Here is a 22,699-nt window from a genome sequence, read left to right as displayed (position 1 = left end):
AAAGGGCTTGAATTCATAGATAAGAAATCGAGAGCCCATTAATTCTGTATGGAAATATACTAACGGACATCCCATTAATTAAATGTGATTTGGAATTCATTTTAAATTGTAAAATATTTGGAATATTAACTGACATCCCATTAATTGATTTGATTGTAATTGAAATTGTAAAAGCATTTTAATCGAGAGAAATTCAAAGTTAACTGACCTTTTAAAATGAAGATTTGACCTTCGTACTATAGTTAAATCATTACTATATGCATTGTATCGGAATTTTAAAACAATTTTGATGCTTTTATAATATTAATTATAATTAAATCAAATCAAATCAAATAAGAAGGAACTTGTTGGATTATTGAGACACTTTTCTGTTTTATTTGTAGAATACTAATAGACTTCCCATTAAATATGATTTGGAATTCATTTTCATTGATTAGGTTTTAGAAAACTTTTCTATTTATATATATATATATATATATATATATATATATATAGATTTGATTGTTTGCCATTTTTATTTTTATTTTTATTAAATTTATTTGATTGGTTAGTGAGTTTGATATTATAAATTTAATTATTCATTTTGAGAGCTAAATACATATTTGTGGATATTGTTGATTAACATAGTTCATAATTTTGATTTATAAATATTAATGAGGTGAATATAGTTTTGGCTTAATAAGGCCTATGTCATCTATGATTTAATATTTTAATATTATCTTATATTTATTTTTTTAATGTTTAATTTAAAAATTAAATTACGTTAAATTTATTTATCATTTTTTAAATTATTTAAAACGTAATCAATTCCTTTTATTATCCACATTAATCATTCAAAAAAAAAAAATGCAATCTCTTAGTACATATGTATATTTAAATTTTACATGTCAAAAAAAAACATCCCTCCGTGGCTCCGTTGGTTATAAGGCCATCTTCAATGGATGAAATCTTAAATGTGAGGTTTTTTTTTTTTTTTTAGATGTGTCATGTCATTGCCATATCAAAAATAAAAAATCCTACTCTTCTCTTCACTATAAAAAAAAACTTTTCTATAACTTTTTTATAAGGCTCACACTTATAATTCACATATCTTATAAAAAAAATTATAATTATTTGTTAATGGATCACTCTTATATCATCAAATTTATTATAAATAAAATTAGAATTTATAAATTAAAAAAGTACAACATTAAATAACATTAAACAACATTAATATAGATATAAATAAATTACATAAATGAAATTACAAATAGCATTCACTACATGCCATATTTCTTTTTAATATTTTCACAAAATTTAGAATGCAATTTAAGCTGATCTTCATAAATACTTCATACTCCTATATTATCATCTCGTGTTTTTGCATCTAAATTCGTTCTCTTTGTAATTCTTCTATTTATTGCCACCTATTATCAAATTCCATGTTATAAATGTCTCTAGTTTTGAATTTGTCCTTCATTTTCGCTACCTTTACCCCATTAGACGAGTATGGGCTTCACAATCATCTATGTCGATAGGAGCATCTGAATTGGATGAAGATGTGTGCCCCCTTAATTATGAGGTCTTGGATTGTTTGTTAGCACGATTATAAACTCCTCGTGGAGCATATTTCTCACATTCTCTTAGAACTCGCCAAACATGTTCATAGTTGAAAGACTTGTTGCAATGATTTTACTGTCACATTTTGTGCGCTCTTATAAGCACATCTTCATCGCTCCACCTGCTTTCACGATATGTATAAAAGTTGTTGTATATGACTATAAATTCATTTACTATCGGATGGAGTTTATAGAAATGTGATTTTACCTTCACTCGAGGTCGCTCCACAAATCTATCAAGTTGATATTTGTTGTAGTAATCCGCGATTCGTTTCCAGAAAGTTTGACCTTTTTGATTGTTACCGACGATTGAATCAGTGCTAATATTGATCTATGCATTTGCAAGGTGTATCTCTTCGTTCATTGACCACATTACTCTTTTAGTGTTATGCACATCCAAACTCGTTTCTGTGATCAACTCTGGAACCTCGGATGGTGTTAATGATTCTTTGTCGGTCTCGGATACATCCATGCTAGCTCTTCGTGTTTCGTCTGAGAGCATTAATGATGGTTGTAGAGAAGAAATTTCATAAAAAGAGGGTGACAATACAAATTGATTTGCCATGAACTGTCAATATTCGGGAGGATACATATAAAATAGAGGTTGAGGGACATTACTTGGAGGAGCCGATAAATTTTGGACACTTTGAAAATTTGGAGAAAATTGTGGAATGTATGGAACATTTATAAAGTTTTGGGGGTAATATATTGAAGTGGAAATTTGAGAATATTGAACATCAATATTGTGATAACTTGGTGAAGTTATATTTTTAGAATTAAAAATATTTCTAAAACCTCCCCCATAATTTGGATTCATTTTGATAAAGGATGAAATGGATTAAAAAAACTAAGAATAGGATGATTTTTAAAGATTACGATGAATGAAAATAATAGAGAGGATATATATATATATATATATATATAATAGAAAAAAAAAGTTGATAGAAAAAAATAGCCGTCGTAAACAATTCGCTCAAAACAGCGGTAGAAAAAATGGTCACAAAAAAAATAGTCACAAAAAATAAAACAGTCAAGCAAGTATAGTAGGAAAAAATGGCACAAAAATTAATTGGAGAACAAAAACAAATGAAACTAGCCAACTCCCAAAAAGCCAAATGGTCAAACTATTAAAAATTATTAATGGGGCCCACTAAAACTAAAAAAACCTGGGTTCAATTTATGGAACCAGCCAAAGGTTTTTTAAAAGAAAAAACCTTGCCACAATAGTAGCTAGGTTTGTGATACGGCTTCAAAAAAAAAATCTCCCAAAAAGTATTGTTGGAGATGTCCTAAGTTGAGTTTGTGATTTATCTCTCTTTAGGAGATATATGGTGAAGGACCTTTGAGATATGTGATTTATCCTCTCTTAACTGTGATGGATACTTGAGTCGAGATTATCTTTTACTATCATATGTATATTTAAATTTATTCAAATTGCTCATTTAATTGACAATGTCTATCGAATACTAAATTTATGCGAAGATTAGTTAAAGTGAAAATTTTGCTATTAGTTTGCTTGGGACAAATTTTGAAAATAGAGTGCAAAATTTTATTCTTAAATAAATTGTAAATAAATGAAACATTTTGTTAAAATCCTAGATATTATAATTACTACCCTTGTTTGGATAAAGTCGGGCAAGGTTGTTCTATCGCCTCGCTCTTTCTCTCTGACTCCGTCGTCTCTCCTTTCTTCGCCTCTCCCCGTTTTCCCGTTCGCTACTAAAATGCTAGCAAATCCTACAATCCGCCATGGGAGCTCTCATCCTTCTCTTCCTTCTCCATTTCCTCCTCCGGCGTTGCCCCTTTTCCATTCGCTCGGAATCAGCAGTCGCCCTCTCGCCTTGCCTCGCTGCGTATCGGTTCCTCCATTTCGACCGGAACATTTTTCTCTATCTTCCTCGCCGCCGCTGAAGTGGAAGTGGAAGAGGCATCCCTTCCGCGCGGCTCTGGAGTCGAACTCGTCCGTGGTTGGCGGCGCGGCAGATGATGTGGCTACTTCGGTGCTCAACAAATACTCGGTGAAAATTCCCTTCGGCAGTCGCCAGGTGAGATTCTTTTTAATTCTTTGGATTTGTTTCTTTATCCCCTTTTGTGGTCTTAGTGCAAGATTGGTCCAGGGTGATTTGGCCTTGGTTTGATTTCGTCAGTGGCTGAGGGGGAGTTGTGATTCCCAGTAGGAACGGCGCATTGCTACCCTCTTGTATTCTGAACAGGGGAGAAGAGCTACAAGAGGAGGAGGTTCGACTCAATTTGTTGCAGGAGGGAGGTTTACGTGGGTGGTCTCGGCCATTGTTTGAGAGCGGAGGACAAGGCCGCAGAGGGCTGCCGAAAGGTTCGGCTTCCACTCTGGAACAGGAAGGGGTCGGCTAGAGGGGTTCTGTCTAGTGGGAATATCTTGGAGTTGAGGAGGGTGCAAATGGACCTGGCCACTTGCTTGGTCTGAGGCTGGTGAATTCCATAGAGGGCCATTAGTGACGTTGCCAGTGACTCTATTTTTTTTTTTTTTTTTAAATTTCATGTTTGTCTTCTTTTACCCCAACCGGTAGGAATTGCCAGTTACACTTATGGCTGATGGAGAATGACTTGTCGCAGTTAAAGAAGAGGCCTCCTGCACGTTCAACCATTTCAATATTAGTGAGGTGTCAAACAGGGGGCAGATTGGTTTTAAGATTTCTGATATATATGTGGGTAAGTTGTGCAGTGTCATTGAGGTACTAGGACGGTGTGTCTTCACTTGTACAAGTAAATATGACCTCTACTCAGAGGTGAAGGGATTTTCCTCTTGGCTGGCCATCGTGAATGACCATGATTGCTGAAGCTCCAGTTCTCCTAGTTTCCCAAATCGTTTAACGTGAAATTGGTGGGCACACCTTGATAGCTTGATTTCCAATCCCGTCATATCTCGTGAAGTTAAACCTTAGGGGGTTCTATGAACTATGATGGGTCCTTCCAACTAGTACTTTGGTGTTGGAGTTTTGAAAAAAGGTTTCTCGGCTAAGGATTCTATGCTTACCGCCAAAGATGGATGTTTGCCAAGGCCTTGTTGTATGTCAGAGCTTGCTTTTATCGTGCGGCTAACCTCTTCCCCTATTCGGAGTACAATTTTGGGTGACTGTTACCACCTGGTATTCTACTTCTCTCTTTTTATCTGTTTTTAGCACAATCCTCCGACATCTACTTATGGAACCTTTTTTGGCCATGTTATACTGCTTAGTGAGTGCCAAAAGGATGGATGCTTGCCAAGGTCTTTTGGTATGTTGGGGGTCTAGCAGTGCTGCTATCCTCTTCCCCTATTCAGGGTACAATTTGGCTGTCTCCTACCTACTTGGTTAATGTAACAATCTAGATGTTCCACTTCTCTCTATCTGCCCTTTTTTGGCACGTTCCTTTGACATCTAATTTTGAAACTTTTCTTGGCCTTCTACTACCTGCTTAGTGAGTGTTTGGAGATTTGTTAATGATTCTTGTCCATGTTTGGCTCCAATACCAACTTGTTACGTGAATAAATGCAAGATCACGTCTAAGTGATACAGGAGGACTAGTAGATTTTATTATTATTTTTGGTAATTTTCATCTATTTGGTATTTAAGGTATTTTTGGTAATTTTTGTCTTTCATATTTTTGTATTAGGATTTTTAGGATTGTGAGTCTGTTAACATTTTTTTTTTCTTTCTTTTAGAATTCCTTTCCTTTTTTTATAAGATAGGAATTGTAGTCTATATATTAGGATTTCTTTCCTTTTTTTTTTGGGGCTTAGGGTTTAGAGTCTATATAACACACTTGTATATCTATTTGAGCAATAATCCTCTATTCTCAATAAAAGTCTCCTTTTGGTGGTTTCTCTTCTTGCTTTATCCTCAATTTCGTCTTCTCGTCAGCTCGCAGGATAATCGCTATATTATCCCATGTCAGTTGGTATCAGAGCCTATCAGATCCAATGGAAGATCGTTGTGGTCGCGGTAGGTAGTTTTCGATGGAGGAAGCCAAGTACCGTGAAAGACGGTTGTGGAATGTTGATTTACAGAGGCAAGTTGCAGATTAACCCAATGTCTAGCTGAGGTGATGTGAGATCATGAAGTTCGCGAGGTATGTGGTCAAGAAGATCGACATGGAGATATGGGAATTCGAGTTGATCTACTCGAATTTTCTGGTATGTTACAGGCATATAATGTTGTTGATTGAATCAATAAGTGGAGCGATTCTTCGACTATAAGCAAGTTCTCGATTGGATGAAGGTGAAGCTGATTGCCATCATACTCAAGGGTCGAGCATTGGCGTAGTGGGAGCAGTTGCGGTGCTCACGAGACAGACATGGCAAAACGAAGATCAAGGGTTGAGAGAAGATAAATAAAAAGATGAAAGATCACTTTCTTCCTTTTGGGTACCCTCAAACTTTGTTCCAAGGACGATTAGGTTTTGCCATGAAGGACGATAGCTTCAATGCCTGAGTTGATCTTGACCGATTCGAAGATAATTTGGAGGAAGAAGCTGACGAGGTACTTTATGGCGATGACTCTGAGACCTTAAGCGATCGTGAGAGTTTGTTGATTTTCAAGGATTCACTGGTAGAATCATATAAACATATTCACTAGTACTTTATGAAAGGCTTTGTCTCAAGCTCGGACTTACCAGGTGCACAACAACAAGACAATCACCCAGATCTTGATGAATCAGAACATGTTTGGGAAGAGATAAAGATAAATTAGATAGTATTCAAAGTCAAAGCTTTGGTTGAGGATGAAGATGCAGAAAAGAAATCAAATGCCAATGTGTTCAAATCCCAAGATCCCCTAGCTTGTGGGAATGATTTTGAGAAGGATAAGTTTAAAAAATGAAAACATTCATGGAAAGATTGGCCACACCACCACCCACCCCCATCGCCCTATTCCTGAAACACAAACCCTAATTTTTCCTTCGCTAGATGCCTTCTTGTACCAAAAACCCATGGCTACCGCCACTGGATCGCTAGAGCATGGTCCGGCTTGCCATTGCCTCAGTCGTGAAAGACTAGCGTTGGTCCGACCTTGACGGATCCGCCCGCATCTCCGCCTCCGCTGCACATGAAGATAGCGATGAAGACATGGATGATGCCGAAATCGATCCTGTGAGTCCCAGCATTTCTTGCAGGACACCCGGATGTTGTGACCCGACGGAGAGTTGGCGTCTTCGCACTGAGTTTGAGTTTTTCTGCCGTCGAATGGCTGTGAAGCTAGATTTGGTTGATGAAAATCATAGTGAATCCTCCTCTGAAGATTCTGTCTTTGACGCCTAGGTAAAGCCAGAGTTTGATCCGATGAAGTCCATGCACTCGGGGATGAACGACGTCGTGTGGGCGGATGTGGCAGGCGACGAGGACGGTGCATCATGGGCCAAAACAAGCGCTGCGGGCGCTAGCAGCGGCGCAATGGCCGATGGTAAGAGCATCAATCTGGGCGAGGGCGTTGCGTATGGCACCATCGTCCAAGCCATTATTATCAGTGGCGAGAGCAAAAAGGCCATTGGGAATGGCAGCAACATTGGCCATCTCGAAGGCGAGGAGGAATGAGATGAGCACAGAAGGAAGTAGAATATGGAAAGAGTTGTCTCGAATCTCCAGAAGAATCTGAAGGTATTCTCACCGGAGCAGATTGAGTTTGCAAAGATGTTGTTACTAGAGCGACAAAAACATCTAATTGAGGATTGGCCAGAGTCAGGTGTTGATGATGGGTAGAAAAAGGATTTCTTTGAGCAGGTTGCTAGGCTCAATCCAAGTTATCCTGGTGGTTTGAGTTCATATATTCAGAATGCAAAGAGGCTCTTAGCAGATTCAAAAGTTGGTAAAAATCCCTATGATGGCTTTACTCCTTCGGTATTGTCAAGACAAGTTCTGACATTCGGAGATGATAACTTCATCAGGTTGGAAGAGGCTGGCATTAAAGAAGCCATGAAATCAGCATTTGTTCTTGTTGCAGGAGGCCTTGGTGAATGTCGTGGATACAAGGGTATTAAATTGGCTTTCCCTATGGAAACCACCACTGGCCGATGCTTTATTCAGCACTGCATCGAATCTATTCTAGCTCTGCAGAAATCTCATTGTAGACTAGCACAAGATCAACGTCAATCAGAGATTCCTTTGATAATGACTTCTGATGACGCTCATGCTCCGACGATAAAGCTGCTGAAATCAAACAATTTTTTTGGAATGAAATCCACACAAGTGACATTACTTAAGCAGGAAAAACTAGCTTGCCTAGATGATAATGATGCAAGGTTAGCATTAGATCCCAATGACAAATATAAAATTCAGACAAAGCCTCATGGTCATGGCGATGTGCATGCACTGCTTTATTCTAGAGGACTTCTCAATAAATGGAAACAAGAAGGTATAAAGTGGGTCCTGTTCTTCCAAGATACTAATGGGCTACTCTTTAAGGCAATTCCAGCTTCCTTGGGAGTTAGCGTGACAAAGGGTTACCATGTCAATTCTCTTGCTGTTCCTAGGAAGGTGAAGGAAGCTATCGGAGGAATAACAAAGCTTACTCACACGGATGGGAGGTCAATAGCCATAAATGTGGAATATAATCATATGGATCCATTGCTTTGAGCAATTGGGCATGCTGATGGAGATGTGAATTGTGAGACAGGTTTTTCTCCATTTCCAGGAAACATAAATCAGCTTATTTTGGGATTTGAGCCATACATGGAGGAACTTAACAAAACTGGAGGTGCTATTTCAGAGTTGTTAATCCAAATTACAAGGATTCCACAAAAACCGCCTTCAAATCATCAACTCGATTGGAGTGCATGATGCAGATTATCCAAAGTCTCTATCTCCATCAGCAAGGGTTTGATTTCACTATGATGGATACATGGCTCGCTTATGCACTAGTGAAGAATAACCCTGAAGATGTTGCTAAGGTGCCAAAGGGGAATCCATATCACATCGCAACAAGTAGTGAGGTGGCTATTTATAAGGCTAACAACATTATTCTCAAAAAAGCCGTTCAGAATTCTTCATTCCTTGAAAAATTTAAGAAGAAAGGCTATGAAGTTCTTTTCATGGTTGGCACGGTCGATCAATATGTTGTTGGTTATTTGAAGGAATTTGACTTTGTGTTTGCAACAAAGGAGGGATTGAGGTTGGATAAAAGTGAGGTGAAAGTTCAACAACTGGTAGTGGATTTTTCTGATTTAGTATTAGATGATCTTCCTCTTGGGTTACCACCTGACACTATTCTAAACTCGAGGACGAGTTCTTTTAACTCCGAGGATCCGTAAATTATTATTATTATTATTTTTAGTAATTTTCACCTTTTTGGTATTTAAGGTATTTTTCATATTTTAGGTATTTTTTTTGGTAATTTCCATCTTTTTATATTTTTATATTTTGAATCCGTTTAAGATTTTTAGGATTATGAGTAATATTTTTTCTTTTCTTTTCTTTTAGAATTCCTTTTCTTTCTTTACCAAATAGGAATTGTAGTCTATATATTAGAATTTTTTCCTTTATGTGGAGCTTAGGGTCTAGAATCCATATAAAACACTTTATCTGTTTGAGCAATAATCCTCTATTCTCAATAAAGTCTCCTTTTGGTGGTTTCTCGTCTTGCCTTCTCCTCAATTTGGTCTTCTCGTCAACTCGCAAGATAATCGCTATCTTGCTCGACATCACTAAGTCCATCTCAACTTAATTTAGTCAACACAAAGGAGGAATTATGATTTGAATAGGAGCTACCCTTTGATCTCATCTTGGGAGAAGAGCCACAAGAGGGAGAAGCTCAGCTTGGTTTGTCCTAAGAGGGAGGTCTAAGGATGGCCTCGACCACTAGTTGATAACAAAGAAGAAGACCACTGTTTGACAGCAAAAACAAGGTCACAAAGGGCCTCGATAGGGCTGAAATAGGTAGGGTGTGAAAGGTTCAACCTCCACATGGGAATAGGAAGGGGTTGGTTGGAGCGGTACCTCATGTTGGGATTGACGATGGTTCTAGTTGCCGGGACTCAAGAGATGGAGGTGATGGTCATTTTTGACTGGAGGAGTAGGTAGAGGTTAGTGGTGGGAAGTCTCTCACTGTGTGTGTGAGAGGGAGAGATTTTTTTGAGTACTCTACACTTGATTAGTGGGTCATCCACACCTCTTTTACTCTTCTCCTTTTACGATTATTCCTCATGTGGATCCTACACTTTTGACTACGTCAAATTCATTGCACGACCTTTAAGGGTGCCCTTGTGGTTTGTTGCACTCTCTAGACTATCGCATCTTGAATATTTTTCATGATAAACTATGGCTGTATGTGTGGCCAGCAGCAATGTTGAATGTGATTTCATTTCTCTAACTCTTTCAACTGAAATTTTTTAAATCAAACAATTATCTCTATACTTTTTCAATAAAATTTATTAATATATTTTTTATTTTTTCTCCCCACATCATGCATGGGCTTTCACCCAATACTTTAAATTGCATGTGACATTTTCTTCCTTTTGCTTCTTCGATTGGCAACCTTTTCTTTCCGGTATCTCCGTCAGTAGGAGGCTGATCAGTTACCTCTTCCATCCAAGCTTTCCTTGGGTGCTTCTTTCTCGTTTACTTGTTTGATGGCTTTCATTGAATGACTTCTTCGTGTACCCACTCCAGTTTAAATCTTCCCATATTATCCTCACTGAGGTTTCTTCTTGCTTCAAGGGTAAAAAAAAATTGAGAATGCCTCCTATATATGTTGCACATACATTAATGATATCGTTCGTTTTCTATAGCTATGATTTCTAATTGGCATTTTCCCCTTTATATTCTGAATTTTTGATTTTGCACAAATATTCTTATTTCAGATATTGGTGGAAACAGGTCATATTGGCAGGCAGGCTAGCGCTTCTGTGACAGTCACTGATGGGGAGACGGTAAGCCTGTCTTGTTATTACACAATACTGACTCTGCTTCTTTCTTTTAAGAACTTATATTTTCTGAAAGGTCACCACCTTAAAAAATGATGATGAATGTGATTTCCTTATTAATGATTTATAGTGGAATAGAATAGACCCAGAGGAGTTCTACAAGAAAAAAAGTCTTATCCTCTTGTCATTGTTGTCAATCCAATAGCTAAGATGCTCATGGTGACAACTATTCAAAAGTAGTTTGTTTGTAGGGACCTTAATAATGTTCATATTTAGCTCATTTTATATTTGCACATAGTGTTGAGAACAATAGAACCATGGTTCAAGTCCTGTACTGCATTATTTTACGTGTTTGACAAAAGTCTTAAGGATTACTTGTACATGTCTGACAAAAGACTAAGGGCTGTATACAACATATCAGTCAAACTCTTGTGCTTCATTTTTTCAAGAACTCCTCTCTCTTATTACTGCTCTTATTTCCGACATATTCTCCATCTTCTTTAGGCACCTACATTTGATGCCACACTATTTTTGCGTTGTGTGGTGCTAGTTGACTGTTGGGAGGTGAGAAGACAACTTCGGCAACTACTTCATTGCAATGCTCTTCGTTGATGAACATGCCACCTTCTTTATCTCCTTAGAAAGCTCCTGGGTATTCCTACACAATGGCAAAGAATGAAACGTTGTTCCGTGCTGCGCGACATTGACGGTTTTTACGCTTCCAGCGCCGCTGGACACGTCCTCGCCCTCCCCCGCTATTTGCCGTGTCTCGCCTCGCCTCGCCTTGCGTCGTGTTTTTTTTTTCCTTTCTAGTTAATTAATTTAAACAATTTCTAAGGTAAGTGTGATATTTCGAACAGACTTTTATAAATCCTCATTAAATTATCCTAATAAAATATATAAAAAAATATATTTAAAATTAAAATAAATTTAATAAATTTTATTAATTAATATTCTGGATTTTTTTAATATTTTAAATTTTATTTAAAAATTTAAAAATATAATAATTCTATTTAAATTCTAATATTTTTTGTATTATTTTAAATTTCATTTAAAAATTATTTAAAAATTCTAAAAAAATTTGAAAAATTATAATAATTTAGATTTATATTCTGATAATTTTTTTATTATTTGATATCTTTTTTACTTGATATCTTTTTACTATTTAAAATATATATTAATTAATTAATACTTAATTAAATGAAGAAATAGGTAATTTATATAATTATTATATATCTTTGTATTAATTTATATACTTATTATTATAGATAGATCAATTTTAATTAAATTACTGATAGATCAATTTTATTTAAAGAAAATTATATTTAATTATTTTTTCTAACAATATTAAGTTGCTCAATAATTGAAAACTTATACAAAATTAATATACAATTTATTTTTATACACACCATAAACATATTTATCTTATAATTACTATATATAAATTAAAAAAAATACCAAAACCGTATCGGTACGACACGATATTGAAACCATATCATTATGGTCTGAGACCGAAATCGGTCGAAATTTTAAACCTTGCACAAGGGAACTAATTAGTACACGCGGCTACTTTTGGGCAGCATCAACTATGTCCTTAGTTCATGCTTATATAAAACTCAGCTTTAGATACTTTTTTTGTATTGGAGAATATATTCCAACAGCACATAGAAGTCCTTAATCCTTGCTCTATGATATACAACTCAATTCTAGTGGAGGTCTAGTTACTTATTTTTGGTTTGGAGAATATTTTGGGCATACTTTTTTTTAGTTTGGAGAATATTTTGGGCCTTACCAAAGCTTTTTTAAGCTCCAACTCTCAAAAACTTTTACTTAGTCTTTCTTAGGTTGGAAAATATTTTGGTTCTTACTAAAGCCCTTTTAACCTCCAATTCTTAGCAATCTTATTCTTTTAAGGCTCAAAACTTCTGTAAAACTCCCCTAAATTTCCTTCAGTTTTTTTCCATGTTATCACTAGTTAACCAAGAGTTTAGACATTGGATAGTGTAATCATGCTAATCCTTCAATTTCTTCCACATTATTTTATAGTGACTCATTTTTAAGCATTTTTCAATTGTTTTTTCATTGTCAGTTGAGCTTGAATCCGATACTTTGGTGTTTATGATCTTAAACAAGCTTATAATTGTCTGATATACTTTATGCAACTGTGAATCTTAAAGTTTCTAATAATTTAGCAGGTCAAGTGCCTGAAAAATTAACTGTCCTGTTAGGTTGATAGAGTGCCTTTTCCAGATATTATTCTTTTTACTCTATATGTTTGGAGTTGCAGATTGTTCACTGCTCGGTGTGCTTATCTGATGTACCCAGTGAGCCTTCTGATTTTTTCCCACTCACTGTAAATTATCAAGAGCGTCTCTCAGCTGCTGGTCGAACTAGGTATGTATCGTACAGAATTATTTAATTTGATATCTTCCTTCTTGATTGCTGATATCTTTCATGGATCCAGTGGTGGTTACTTCAAACGAGAAGGAAGAGCAAAAGATCATGAGGTCAGGATAAACAATTTTTTTATAGAGTTGCAGAAAGTTCTATGTTGCTAAAAAAGTCATGGTATTTTTCAGGTTCTTATTTGCAGGTTGATAGATAGACCATTGCGTCCAACCATGCCAAAGGGTTTCTATCACGAAACACAAATATTATCATGGGTAAACTGCTATGGTTTCTTCATAGCTGTCAATTGGAATTTGTCAAAATGTGATGCTTTTGTACTTTCATGTAGTAGTATATTAAAATGATAGTTAAAATGTTATTGTTGCACTTCCCAAATGAGTGCAACTTATCACAAGGCATGACAGTTGCAAAACATAGTAGTTTTCTCTTAATTTTATAGAACAAGTTTATTGATCTTGTTCTGGATGCATATGAAATTTACATTTTTGTTTAGGAGAAAAATATTTTTCCTTCCAAAAACAAGAAACTTGTTTATGCTTTTGTACTTTGTATTTATGAATGATTTCAATTTTTTCAATAAATGCCTTAACAAACTTTCTACTTACTGTTGAAAACAAGCAAAGTAACTACCTGATCTATTGGTAGAGGATGCCTGCTACACCATGAGACCGTGTTTCAGGATATCTTTAATTTGCTGTCGCTAATTTCATGTTCATCTTTGTTAGGGTCGATTTGTAGCTAGAGGTTGAATAGCTCGTCGTGCTTCGGTTGCTTGCTTTGATGATATTGTTGCAGTGGAAAACATTCAAGCAGCGCTCACAATGCTAGGATTTACTTGGTATCCACCTCAAGAAGAGATGACTAATCCAAAGATCTGACCCTCACTCACTCATCCACTATAAAAAATACTCCTTCTCGAAAACTACCGAAGGCGGAGAAGCCTTGCACAACCTCTCAATATAACAAGAAGAAAAGAAGAAGCGAATACAAAGAGACTCTTACAATATTTACATAAATGAAAACCCTAGCTAGCTGCTTCTTTTTGTGTGGAACACCTCTTGATCTTGGAAGTGCAACTACACTTTGCTCCAAGACACCTTCAAGAATTGGCGTAAACCTGTGAAAGATGATCGCAAGGAGTGGAGTGGAAGAACTGCCAAGTCACTGCAAGGAAGAAGGCTATTGTGCGCTTCCTTCATAACGGTCATATCCCAATCGATTGGGGAGGCTTGAATCGATCGGTTGATCAATTCAGAGCGCCTCTGTGCTCTCTGGAAAAAGCACGATTCAGTGTTCCTCGCGTCGCGTCGCGCGCGATATCCAGCCCCTAATCGATCGGCTGATCGATTGGGTAGCATTCTGTGCTCGCGATTTTGCTTCCCGATCGATCGATCAATTGGGCTAGCCTTCAATCGCAGCCCACCTTCAATCGATCGGCTGATCGATTGACCTTTCTTTGACTTGCTTAACTCAACTCAAGCTTAGTCAACCTGGTCAACTTGACCTAGGGGATATTGCACCAACAATCTTCCCCTTTTTGATGTTTGATAATACCTTTAAGTTACGCTAATCCCATAGCCTCAACTTCCCTTCGTGCCAAAGTATGAATGAGAGTTTCCTTTATTCTCTCCCTTTCCTAGAGGGCAAACTCTTTCTTTAGGTAATGAAGGCCTAACTTAAACTCTACATTCTCCCCTTTTGACACATATAAAAAACTCTCCTCCTGAAGAGTTACTCATACGTTGTTCACAATTTCACATGTTGTTCACAACACTACAATGAAGGTCCCATACCCTTCATCGTATCCAATGCTCACCCTTGAGCATTAAACCACTTCACAATGCTCATGCTAGAGCATTCATCATTCCAACAATGAAGGTTCCATACCCTTCATTGTATCCAATGCTCACCCTTGAGCATTAATCCGCTTCATAATGTTCACCCTAGAGCATTCATAACTCAACAATAAAGATATCCATTCTCCATTGTTTGTCAATGCTCAACCTTGAGCATGTACTCTAACGAAGGGTAACCACCTTCCATGGTATTTGAAAAAATTAATTTTCATGTCCTTAAAGAGTGACTCCTCCTAAAGACATGCTTCAAACTTCTATCATTGCACCAACAATGACTTGGAGTTCCTAATTCTTTATGAAACCAAAAACCTGAAGTTTTGAGGTTTACGTATCAATATTTGAATGTAAACCTCAACCTAGTGTTCCTTAACCATTTCTCCTTGTTTTCATCATGAAAACTACCCTTAAATGTATATAAATATATTCCAAGGGTTAGGAATGATTAAAGAGACCAAAAATGACTTAAAGTGCTGAAATCAGACTTTCCCAGCCAAAATCAGCCTTTTCAATTGATTGGGTTTGGATTCAATCGATTGCCACTTGTTCAATTGATCTATTGATCGATTCCACGAGCTTCTGTTTGCGGAAAATGCCTCTGAATCAATCCACTGATCGATCCAGGCATGAATGAATCGATCGGCGATTTAGTGAGCTTCTACTCACGGGAAACACATCCCAATCGATCGACTGATCGATTGGGGCTCTGATTTCCTGAAATTCAATTTCAGCGAAATTCGGAAATGCACTAAAAATTCTATAAAATTCTAAAAATCATGAAAACTCTTGTAGACATTATTATTTAGGATATATACTATCACGGAAAAATAATTTTCTAAGAAACTATATCTTATTTTCAAAGATTGGTATAAACTTGAAAACTCTTGAAAACTTCAATGTTTTCTTCTAGTTTGTGTCTAACTTTTCAATGATGATTACTATTAAAAGATATCCTTCACTAAGGTTTTTCAAAGTATATTTAAAATGATTTTCAAAATCAATTTCCAACCATGTTCTTTGGGCTAAATGTACATGACTTGTACATTGGCTTTCCCAATGATTGGAGTACATATAATTATGTGTTTTGATGAAATCAAAACTCAAAATAGATGCACTAAATCAATATCTTAAGTTTTGTTCATCATCCTAACATCTCACTTGTATCTAATGTGCTCTAAAACACATACAAGTCACTTTATAGTCTTTGTGAGATGTGGATTTTGGTTTTGCCCTAAACTAAGGATCATGCATATCTATCTAGGCATTTTAAGTTATGTACATCCATCTAGGATGCCACTTATTAGTAAATGTCATTGTCCTTAATTACAAAGAAATTAAAGCAATGCATGATGAGTTATGACGTACATCAAAAAGGAATTTTCAAAAGAAAACATACTATAGCTACATGATGTATGTATGACATGTCATGATATTTTTGTTTGTTTTTCATAATAAGCATGAATGTAAAATATGATGTCATGACATATGATGGGCAAACAATCATGACAATTAGCATAAATAAAATATACCTAGATAATCTATCTAAGTATCTTAAACCCTTAGCTAAACTAAAATTAATCACCCTCATTTTCTCAAGAAAATGACAAAACCCAACTTGACATTTCATTTGCTCTTTTCTACTTGTCCCAATTAAAGTTAAGTCCACTTCCTCAAAGTTTGACACATTTTACTCTTCAAAGAGTAATCAATTTATCCTTTTTATTTTCAAAGGTTAACAAAAACCTTGAAAATGCCTCCAAGTCAACTTTATCAAGGTTGGGTTAACCACCCTACCCATTTAGAGTTGACACTCTCTAAACCCATCTAGGATGTAGAGAATATGCTCCTCGGAATCCAAAACTTATTGGTGCTCCTTGGATGCTTTAGGTACTCACTAGGGATAACTTGCCTAGATACCTTCCTAATAACCTTTCTAGGCTTCTTAGAAGCCTTGGTCACTTCCTCTAGGTCAACTCTAGGGATTGCTTCCCTTGTGACCTTCTTGGTGACTTTCTTTGACTTCTTAGAAGTCTTAGTCACGTTGATCTTGGCAAAAATACTTCTAGGGATAACTTCCGTTGTATCTTTGACTTGACTCCTAGACCTAGGATTGGTTCCATAACTATATGGAGCCCTATGATAAGAAGGGGCATCCTTCTTGGCTTTGAGTTTGTATCCAAAATCTCTATGGCCATTAGATGACTTTTGTGTTTCTAGACCAAGATTATGATTCTTGGACCCTTGTTTTTCATTTGTGATTTTTCTAATGGTCCTCTCCACTTTATCAACTCTTGACCTCAAGACTTGATTTTCTTTCCATAACTTCTCAACCTTTGATTTTTCACTAAAGCCTTGATTTTTCCTTTTCTTAGGCATATATTTTAAACTCTTAGAATTATTGCCTAATTTGTTATCTACCTTTCTAACCCTAGGTGTGGTAGTTTTAGCATGATATGCTACATATTTATCCTTAACTCTATCATGCTTCCTATTTTCATAATAAATTGCATTAAAATGATATAAACTATTCCTAGCATGTTTTTTATCATAACTTAAAGGAATGAGCTCAATAAATGATACCTTGGGTTTGCTCTTTGAAGCTCCCCCCTTGATTTGAGCTTCCTCCTTTGACTTTGACCGGGTTCTTCCCCTTAGGACATTGACTCCGGTAATGTCCTTTTTGATTACAAGAGAAGCACACTATGCGTTCCTTGCTTTTCTTTGTCACGGGGGCGGTTTCCTTGGGTTTCTCCTTGCCCTTAGTTGCCACTTGACCCTTCTTCTTGGCCAATTTAGGACACTTGCTTTTGTAGTGCCCTCTTTCCCTACACTCAAAGCAAATGATATGATTTTTATTATTAATAATTGAAATTGTTATACTTTTGCTTGTAGGGGTAGTACATGACCCTCCATTTGATTTTGGTTAACTTGTGGAGGTGGCATCATCTTCCTCTCAATTTGACCCGGAAGTATAAGTCTCTTCTTGCTCTGGTGTCAGTGAATGACGCTCCTCCTCAATCCTAGAGGTGGAGGCCTCTTCATCTTCATCCTCTTGCACACGAAACAAAGAGTATGCTCCCTCTTTGCTCTTTTGGTTGTACTCCTTTGAGGATGAAGCTTCTTGGACTTCTTCTTTGGAAGTTGAGCATCTCTCAACTTTGAAGTCCTCTTCCTCTTGATCTTAATCTAATGAGTCACCCTCTTTGGATTCTTCTTGGTTTGGTGCAGTGGAGGGGACCTCATGGAGTTTAGCCAATTTGCTCCATAGCTCCTTGGCATCTTCAAATTCTCCTATTTGCTTCAAATGTTGCTCGACAATATGTTGACCAACACTTTGGTCACTTTGTCATTGACCTCGCTTCTTTGAATTTGCTCTTGGCTCAATTTTCTTTTCTTAAGAATTTTGCCTTTTGAATCTCTTGGAGTTTCAAAGCCTTCCATTAGAGCAAACCATTGCTGTATCTCCATCATGAAGAAATTTTCAATTCTTAATTTCCAAGAATCGAAGCTTGTCATTGATGTGAATGGTGGAGACACCCTTATGTCGAATCTGAGTCCATCTCGAAATTCCATCTTGAAGTTGAGCATTTGATGAAGTCTTTGACTTGTTGAAATTTGCTTCAACTTCTTCTCCCTCTAGCTTGTTTCCCTTTTCGGCGATGATTCCGGTGAAGAGCGATCTCGCTCTGATACCACTTGTTATGGTAGATTTGTAGCTAGAGGGGGATGAATAGCTCGTCGCACTTCGGTTACTTGATTTGATGATGACCCTCACTCACTCATTCACTATAAAAAATACTCCTCGGTAACTACCGAAGGTGGAGAAGCCTTGTACAACTTCTCAATACAACAAGAAGAAAAGAAGAAGCGAATACAAAGAATCTCTTACAAGATTTACATAAATGAAAACCCTAGCTAACTTCTTCTTCTTGTGTGGAACGCCTCTTGATCTTGGAAGTGCAGCTACACTTTGCTCCAAGACACCTTCAAGAACTGACATAAACCTGTGAAAGATGATCGCAAGGAGTGGAGTGGAAGAACTGCCGAATCGCTGCGAGGAAGAAGGCTTTTGTGCACTTCCTTCGCAACGGTCATATCTCAATCGATTGGGGAGACTTGAGTCGATTGGCTGATCGATTCAGAGCGCCTCTGTGCTCTCTGGAAAAAACATGAATCGATCGCCCAATCGATTCAGCGTTCCTCGCATCACATCGCGCGCGATTTCCAGCCCCAATCGATCACCCGATCGATTGGCGGTGCCCAATCGATTGGGTAGCATTATGTGCTCGCGATTTTACTTCCCAATCGATCGATCGATTGAGCCGGCCAGTCTTCAATCGCAGCCACCTTCAATCGATCAGCCGATCGATTGACCTTCCTTTGACTTGCTTAACTCAAGTCCAAGGTTCCCAAACTCAACATCTGATCAATCGTGACCTATTGAGACTTTTTCATGCCTAGCATTCGGTCAACCTTGACCTGCTGGGACTTCTTCACCTAGTGCCCGGTCAATCCTTTGACCCACTTGGACTTTTCTTCTCATGTCAAGTGTCCGGTCAACCTTGATCCACTTGGACTTACTGTCTCGTGCCAAGTGTTTGGTCCTCCATGGCCCACTTGGATTTCCTTCCACCAGATGGCCGGTCACCCTTGATCCATCTAGATTTTCTTGTGCCAAGTATCCAGTCACTCCTTTGACCTACTTGGATTTCCCAACACCAGGTGTCTGGTCAACCTTGACACACTTGGATTTCCATGTGTCTGAACTTCACTCATCAGGTCTTTTCATTTGCCTATCTTCACTCACTAGGACTTTCCGTATGTCTGGCTTCACTCACCAGGACTTTCACCTAGCTTCACTCATCAGGACTTTCACCTAGCTTCACTCACTAGGATTTTCACCTGGCTTTACTCACTAGGATTTCCCTACTGCCCGACTTCACTCACCGGGACTTTTGCCTGCCTGGCTTCACTCACCAGGACTTTCCAATTGTCTAGTTTCACTCACTAGGGCTTTCACTTGACTTCACTCACTAGAATTTTCCTTCTGCCTAGCTTCACTCACTAGGACTTTCCATCTGCCTAGTTTCACTCACCAGGACTTTCCTAGTCAAGTATCCGGTCAACCTTGACCTACTTAACTCTTCTTCACATCAAACTGGTCAAATCTTGACCAGAGGGGAATTGCTCCAACAATCTCCCCAATCGGATGATTGTACCTGCAATCTCCACATATTGTCAAACATCAAAACCCAAACATCAAGACTCAAGCTAGTTAACATAGTCAACTTGACCCAGGGGATATTGTACCAACAATCTTATCAACTTATTTTGAGAATATTGTGTAGCTCAGTCTGAAAAATGTTAGCAACTTCTGGAATCTGGTTGCTAGTAGCAAAGTTAAATTTTTTCATCTGGTCCAACATATATAGCAGATACTAAATTCACAAGAATGCTTCTGATGCGGATATCTTTCACTTTGTTAGCTGATCCCGTCCTTTAGTTTTTTTTCCTTTCATCTCACTGGATCAGCTATTACTTCTTGTTATTGAAGTTTCCTATATTCTCTGAAGACATTGCTTCTTTTACTTGTAGTGTATTAAACCTGGTTAGTTTAGTGAAATGGATTTTGTGAAATTTTTAAATCCTCATTCTCACTAAGTCTTTAGTTTCTGATCTTTTACTTACCATAAATGATCCCTTGCTGTCAGTTTTGAAATTGTAAAGTGTGAGTGCAGCTTAAATTGCAAAATCTTATGTTCTGTAGGTATTTAGTTATGATGGCATTCATTCTCCTGATTGTTTATCTGTCACTGCAGCAGGCATAGCTGTGTAAGTCTATTTAATGCACGTTTATGTATCTTTGTCTTGTTTCTACCGGAGATACTGTTATTAGCCTTTCAAGTTGTACCGTTGGTTAGTTCCAGTGCAATACTTTGTGCTAATTATTGCTTAAACGCAGAGCTCTTTCGGAGGTGCCTAATACTAAACTAATTGCTGGAGTCAGAATTGGCTTAGTGGGAGATAAATTTATTGTCAATCCCACTACCAAAGAGATGGAAGATTCAGAATTAGATTTGATAATTGCGGGGACTGATAGTGCTATATTGATGATAGAGGTTCGATCTTTAGAATTTGATTCCCCTACATGAAATTTTGTAGTAATTGATCTGCAAAAGCAAACTAATAGTATCTAATATATTTTAGTATTCGATGCCTATCACCCTAATCGAGTTGAAAGGCCAAATAGCATCCATGTATCTAAACATAAATTTATAGGGATTAACATGATTTACAATTGCACTATTATTCTTTGTCAACGAGTTAAGTTAGATAAACATGTAAAACAATTTGGATCATTGTGAGCTCATACTATGATTGTACATCTACTAACAATATGTATGGATCAAGATGCTTTATCCTTACTGCTTCTTTGTTTTCAAAATCATCCATTTTTAAAGTTATTTTTCTATATTTTAGTCTCGTTGGACTGAGCCTTGAATGGTTCACAGGTTTAAAATTTTCACTCATGCTACAAGTTGGGTCTCTCTGAACAGAATGATATAGTTTTGGCATGATATTAGCCACTCTGATGGGTAGGGGAAAAGAAGAAGAATAAGAGGAGTGGGAAGGAAGCTAGCTTGAGAAGGTGTAGACTGTCACTGGAGAAACACGAGTCATGACCTCTCTCCTACGAGATTCTTCCAAGTTGCAAAACTGGGAGAAGAAGCTCCTCACAATCATTCATAACATTTAAGGCTTTATGTCTAGAGGAGCCCACAAGCTTGGACGTAGATTGTGCAAGACATTAGAGCATGGATGGAGGCTCTCGGATGAACAATAGAAGATACACAAGCTTGGGGGTGGGTTGCAGACAAATGGCTGAAGATGCTTGGACTCAAGTGTTGCGTTGAAGGTTGTGGATGAACTCGGGCTCAAGGGAGGGTTGTGGAAGGAGCTTGGTCTCATGGAGGGTGATTGTAACAATGGCAGCATAACAGAGTCTTCTGCTCACATACAAGGTATTTGAGCTTATCTAGTGCTCGTCACTTGGTGGAATAAAGGAGGAATAAAAAATTTTACCTGTCTGACCGGCATGGATTGAGATTTGAGAAGATGTTTCCAGCTTCATACCTTAAAATGGAAGGTATGCTTTGTTGTGTCAGTGGAGGTTGCTTCTATGTCTTCATATAGGTTACTGCATGAGGCGACTAGCAACATAGTCATTGATGAGTATTTTAGAGAAGAGCAGATATAGGTGCCTTGAGCTTAAAATGACTAGTGCACCTTGTAGTGCCAGTGGAGGCTGCTGCTATTGCTTCACATTGGGTGCCGGGAGGCAACTAGCAATGAAGTCTTCAACTAGTATCTGAGAGAAGGGCAAAGTATCTATGATCTCTTTTTGGTTTGTTGATTCAGGAGAAACAGATGAGCAAGAGTTTGGCCGTAGAGGTGCTGCAGAAACATGTGGTGGTGGAGGGTATGGTATCATGATCATATGAGAAACATTTGAAGACGGGACGAAGAAGAGATAACCGCAGTTGACACAAGGTTTTGGCTAGAATGGTGGGATCTACGGTTAGAAGAATCTGATACCAGGAAGATAAAACCTGGATTTGTGTATTTTGGATTAGATCTGGAGGCAATGCAACTTGTGTCTACTGCAGCTTGGGATGCAGATCTGGACTGTGGGCAATGCAAGATCTGATCTGAGAGGTACAGCCTGGATCAGATTACATGAAGAAGACACTTGAGAAGATGCAGTCTGATCACACAAAGTCTAATTGGCTGTGGCAAAAAGTTCCTAGGTGCCCATAATTCAAGGGTAGGGATAGAAATCACTGTGGAGGAGGATACATGAGAAGAGACAAGTGTACCACCAAAAAAATTAAGGATTTTTAAGGGAGGGGATACCTTGTTGTCTCATTATTCTGGCTGCATTCCCCTAGGGGTATTGAAGATAAAATCTGT

At 37.5% G+C, this 22,699-nt stretch overlaps 2 protein-coding genes across 3 annotated transcripts in view; both read left to right on the top strand.

Moving 5' to 3' along the window:
* The first annotated feature begins 3,234 nt into the window (after positions 1-3,234).
* LOC122015982 (probable polyribonucleotide nucleotidyltransferase 1, chloroplastic) overlaps positions 3,235-22,699 on the top strand; it is a 56,618-nt gene continuing 37,153 nt past the window's right edge. Inside the window, exons 1-7 of one of the 2 annotated variants that reach the window (XM_042573103.1) lie at positions 3,235-3,643; positions 10,404-10,472; positions 12,754-12,860; positions 12,931-12,973; positions 13,046-13,129; positions 20,496-20,560; positions 20,691-20,847. In XM_042573103.1, the coding sequence (XP_042429037.1) occupies positions 3,323-3,643; positions 10,404-10,472; positions 12,754-12,860; positions 12,931-12,973; positions 13,046-13,129; positions 20,496-20,560; positions 20,691-20,847 (846 nt within the window). In that variant the 5' untranslated portion in view covers positions 3,235-3,322. Of the gene's footprint in view, positions 3,644-4,630; positions 4,724-10,403; positions 10,473-12,753; positions 12,861-12,930; positions 12,974-13,045; positions 13,130-20,495; positions 20,561-20,690; positions 20,848-22,699 lie in introns of those variants that run through there. The other variant, XM_042573104.1, reaches the window with a different exon arrangement.
* LOC122015983 (UDP-sugar pyrophosphorylase-like) lies at positions 5,480-8,386 on the top strand. The gene has a single exon (XM_042573105.1). The coding sequence runs from the start codon at positions 7,522-7,524 to the stop codon at positions 8,179-8,181; it is 660 nt and encodes a 219-aa protein (XP_042429039.1). The 5' UTR covers positions 5,480-7,521; the 3' UTR covers positions 8,182-8,386.

This window comes from Zingiber officinale, chromosome 8B (genome assembly GCF_018446385.1).
Source record: "Zingiber officinale cultivar Zhangliang chromosome 8B, Zo_v1.1, whole genome shotgun sequence".
In the NCBI taxonomy this organism is placed as follows: domain Eukaryota; kingdom Viridiplantae; phylum Streptophyta; class Magnoliopsida; order Zingiberales; family Zingiberaceae; genus Zingiber; species Zingiber officinale.
Note: the sequence above shows the minus strand (reverse complement) of the source record. Positions and strands in the feature narration are given on the sequence as shown.

What these genes read in the sequence shown, in the direction of transcription:
- LOC122015983 (XM_042573105.1), top strand. Translation starts at nt 7,522, where the DNA reads ATGAAATCAGCATTTGTTCTTGTTGCAGGAGGCCTTGGTGAATGTCGT.